The 4,968-nt window shown below is 26.0% G+C and overlaps 1 protein-coding gene across 1 annotated transcript in view; it reads right to left on the bottom strand.

Annotated features, from left to right (window-relative positions):
- The window catches only part of LOC107608268 (GDSL esterase/lipase At2g42990-like), a 5,635-nt gene continuing 4,003 nt past the window's right edge, over positions 3,337–4,968 (bottom strand). Inside the window, exon 3 of the mRNA XM_016310109.2 lies at positions 3,337–3,652. Within this exon, the coding sequence (XP_016165595.1) occupies positions 3,459–3,652 (194 nt within the window). The 3' untranslated portion in view covers positions 3,337–3,458. The remainder of the gene's footprint in view (positions 3,653–4,968) is intronic.

Below are 4,968 nucleotides of genomic sequence, written 5' to 3'. Positions count from 1 at the left end.
GACCTTACCAAAAACGTATTTTCTTGACCAATAGACTTTTTCCAAGAACGTATTTTCTTGACCAATAGGCTTTTTCCATCTATTCCCAACGTATATAAGAGTTTAGAGGCCTATAAATAAAGGTTCATGTGAATGTTTTTAATACACTACATTTTTCATATCTATATGCTATTATAGTGATCAAAAATTCAAATTTCATGAGTTTTTAAAGAGATTCTTATCAAAATTTGAGAGATAACTTTGAAATTACTCATAGTGATTAATTTATAACTATATACTCTTTTAAGAGTTTGCATAATCTGAGTTTTATCTTTTCACATTGTGAAAGAATAATTATATAGCTTTTTATTTAAAATATGATTCTCTAAATAGTGAGGTTAGTTATACTTGTACTTATACACTATAGTCAATAAAAATACCAAGAGTTATATACACACTCAAGACAAAACGCTTTAAGTTGTAAATGTCAATTTGCATGGAGTAATCAATTAAACTTTCAACTAATATTTGACATGTCAAAATTTATAGTTTATATACACTTAAAATATAAGTAAAAATAGTAAATTTTTCACAAGTATGAGCATATAAAGTTTATTATAGTGAAGAGTTACTGTCATTATTGGATTAAATATATACTTAATCTGTGTTATTATAAATTTGATTAAGACTATCTGGATTTTAAGATAATAAAAAAAGAGAATAGATAATAGAATAATAGATAGATTAATTTATTAACTTTTTAGGTTTTTAGTTTCTTCTCTCAAAACTAATATCTCACTTTGTTTTGGATTTTTATTGGAAAATTCCACGCTTCTAGACTTCTATTATTGTAGTGTAGACCCATGTGTCTTTATTTATTTATTTATTTATTTATTTATTTATGTCCACTGAGATATTTTTTAAATTCGTTTTTGAAAAATTTTATCAATCAAATTGGTCCTTCAAAAATTATAAATTATTATATTTGTTCTTTAATTATTTCGTTAACAATTTTCATCAACGATTGATGATGTGAATTGTTAATTGATAGCATATATGACATTTAATATGTCTAATTAGACGTTGATCAAATATGTTTATGAAAATCTATCAATTTCGCTGCTAAGTATATTAGGAATATAGTTTATGTAATTGGGACAAAAAACTAAATTAATAAAGTTTTATAAGTATATTTTGTCAATATTCAATTACACTTCAGGTATTATATATATTGTCAATTAATATTTTACAACATTAATTATTGACAGAAATTATTAATGGAATAATTAAATAACAAATATGATTAACTTTTAATTTTTGATTGACCAATTTAATTGAAAAAAATTTAACAAGAAATTTTAAAAATGTTTTATCTCTAAAAAACTAATTTAACAATTAATCCTTAAAAAAAAATAAAATATTAGTGAAGAGATATTGTATTTTGGTCAAATTTAAACTGAAAATCAATCAGAATTATATCAAATTAACTTAGTGTCATAACCACTATTATTATGGTCATCTCACACATTTCAAAAGACATCCTATTTAATTATTAGTTATTAATTGTATTTTAATTAAAGTAGGAAAGGGTGGCAATGGAATTTTGGCTGCGTTTATTTCTGCAAACAGAATAAAATAAGACATTGAGAATAGAATAAGATAAGACATTGAGAATAAAATATAAAAGACAAAGACATAAATTTTTGTGTTCTTATATTCTGTTTGGTGATAAATAAGAACAAATTATAGAAATTTAATTTATTCTCATTTTTTTCATTCAAAAAATAAAATAATAAAAAATATAATTATAAAAAATTAATAAAAATAATAAAAAATAAATTATGTCCTTTATTAGTATCTCTTGTTCTTCCTATTAAAATGAATACAAAATATACTAATTTAAATGTTTCTAAACACATTATTTCTATCGATGTCTCGTCTATTAAGCAACCCTTCATATAAAACAAATAGATGGCAATATTCCCCCAAGTCACGGAATCCAATTCTAATTTGATTCGGTAATCTAATTCTCTTTGAACAATTTCCAACAAATTGACTTGATAACTGTTTTGGCCTAAAGGAGCCAGGAGGACACTATAAAGTTGTGCTATCTACATAGTCACACACGGGCGCAGAGCTACATTGTAGCAAGTAGATTTTTTACATGTAAATTATATGTAAATTTTAATTTAGTCCTCCCTTAAAATTTTATTTTAATCTTATTTTATTATATAAATATTTTTTACCTCTCTAATCTTTCATCTAACTCCGCCCCTGCACTCACACCATCCAACATACATAGAATTCCTGAATCTAAACCTTAACCTTGTCCACGAAAAATTCCATAACATCCAAGTATGGTAGTAAAGGTGTATGGTCCAGCTTATGCTTCCCCAAAACGGGTGCTAGTGTGTCTGATTGAGAAACAAGTTGAGTTTGAAACAGTGGATGTTGATCTCTGAGTTCCTCAAGTTGCAGGTCCAACTTCTTCTGATTTTATGTTCTTCTAACCGAACCTCTTTCTGTTTGCTTTATGTGGTTTCAAGATTTCTTCTTTCTTTTTATTTTTTAATTTTATACGGTGTTACCTTTTCTTCTCGTTCTTCCTGTTATTCAAGATGGTGATTATACTCTCTATGGTTAGCTCGCTCAGTCCCTTACAAATTTCGTCAATTTTCCTTTCTCTTTCCTTTCTTAAGTGCCATGCTTAGTAATTTAGTTTTATAAAATTATTTTAGTTGGATGGATGAAAGAAATAAGTGTGGAAATGGTATGGGTGTGCATCAGTTACATGGATGCTAACTTGCTTCTTGAAACTGATGTAGAATCTTTGATTTAAATTCATTCTAATGCACTTTGTGAAACCGAAAAGTACAGAGATCAAGTGACTGAATTGCTAGGAAAGACAATGGCTTGAAGTTGAAGCCCACAATTTCCAACCTCCAATCTACAACTTAGTGGAGATTGGAGAATGTTCTATTTGCCCCAGATGCAAAAGCGGTTCAAGAGAGCGACGAAAAGATTGCCAACGTTCTTGACATTTACGAGGAGAGGTTGTCGAAAGCCAAGTACTTATCAGTTATCACCCAACAATATTTTTTATTAGACTAATCCTAAAAATCAAACATGGTTTATTCTATATTGTACACATTTGGTATAGAATAACACCTAATAAACAAAAAAGTGTCTCTATATGTTTTTTTCAATTTAGATCTGAATTATAGTGCGACTCTTAAAACAAATATTGTAACTTTTGAGAATTACATACAAATTTAAGCACAAACAATATTTTTAACCACAGTAGGATCGGTGACAAATGTCTAACCGAATAGAAAAAATCGTCGCAAAAAATGATGCAAATTAAACAAAAATAATTTTATAGCCGCCGTTTACAAAATTAATAATTTAATCAATTATTGAATAGTGGAATACACCTATAGTATTGAAATTGGAAGGACATATTGGTCTGTTTATTAAAATTAACGGAACTTTGCTAAATATTTTTCAATTAAATAGTTAGAGACTATCTGACTTGTTTTCTCCGAAGGGTGAAAGGCATCCCAAAATACATATTTATTTGCATCTGAGCACGTAAATGGACTTTTTGGGTCGCATAAGTAACTCATCTCAAATCTCCCTGTTCCACAACATCCCACTTGCGCAACCTCAAAACCTGAATATTTTTAAATAGTTACAAATAAATAAATTTGGTCTGATATTTCATTTCATTTAAATAACTGCATTTCACCATGACTTACCAATAAATAAACGAACAAAATAAATGAATTTAGTCTAATATTTCATGTCATTTAAATAACTGCATTTCACCATGGCTGGATATTAATTATTAACGGACTAAGCTTTGATTTTTTTTTTTGGTGACTGGACTAAGCTTTGATTTGTTTTGAAAAGTAGTTTATCAAAGTTTGTTTTTGAAAAATACATTTTTAAAAATTGTAATGAGTTACTAATAATATCTTTGGACTACAATTTCTTAAATCATGCTTTAACCTTACAAAAAGATAATCAACTTTTTTATTTTATTTTTAGTTATGTGCAGTTAGAATCCCAAATCATATTAAAAAACAACTGAACCGTAATATGTCAATTAAATTGTTTTATTTATGGGCTTCAATAAATTAGTCACTGTAAAACATGTGATTTTTTAGTTGATTTTAAAAATTTAGTTTCTATATTTGAAATTCTTCCTATACTATATTTCTAATGAATTAAGGGAAAGGTATATACTATATACAAAGACAGTACACTTGTTTTTTAAGGAGAAAATTGGAACCAAAACAAAATTATATGATCAGACCAAAACTAAAAAACACATATTTTAAAGAGATTAAGAAATGGAAACTTGTTTAAGCGTTTATTATGTATTATTCAAACCATAATAATTGTGGCAATAATATTATTTGAACATTTTTAGTTTTATGCATGCTTTAAAGGCATTTATATATCATGTCCACTTGATTTTGTTTTTATTATTCAAATATTATATTATGTTTTAACTATAATCTTTTAGATAATGCTCTTAATTGAAATGTTGGTGACACATAACCAAATTGACATGTTCTTATTAACACCGAGTGTCCGAGTTTACAAGTCACACACGATGAGGACATAATTTTGAAGTATATTTAAAATATTAATAGTAAAATTGAAATCGAACTTAAAACAAAAAAAATAATTTTATTTTTTGGTAAATTCTTTTTTGGATAAAAGGTATATATTACGACCTGATTTGGTAAAATTTTTTAAAAGATGTTTTTATTGCACAAACATCTCACTTTGTATTTAGTAAATAAAAAAGACATGTATTTGTATTTTTTATTTTGAAAAACTAAAAGTGTTTTTAAAAGCATCTAAAAAGATACTTTTAAATTTAAAGTTAGTTTTTATATTTTTAAAAATAAAATGTCTAATATATATATATATATTGATGAAAATTTATATTTATTATAAATATGTATTACATTTATG

Source organism: Arachis ipaensis, chromosome B07, assembly GCF_000816755.2.
Source record: "Arachis ipaensis cultivar K30076 chromosome B07, Araip1.1, whole genome shotgun sequence".
NCBI classification, from domain to species: domain Eukaryota; kingdom Viridiplantae; phylum Streptophyta; class Magnoliopsida; order Fabales; family Fabaceae; genus Arachis; species Arachis ipaensis.
Note: the sequence above shows the minus strand (reverse complement) of the source record. Positions and strands in the feature narration are given on the sequence as shown.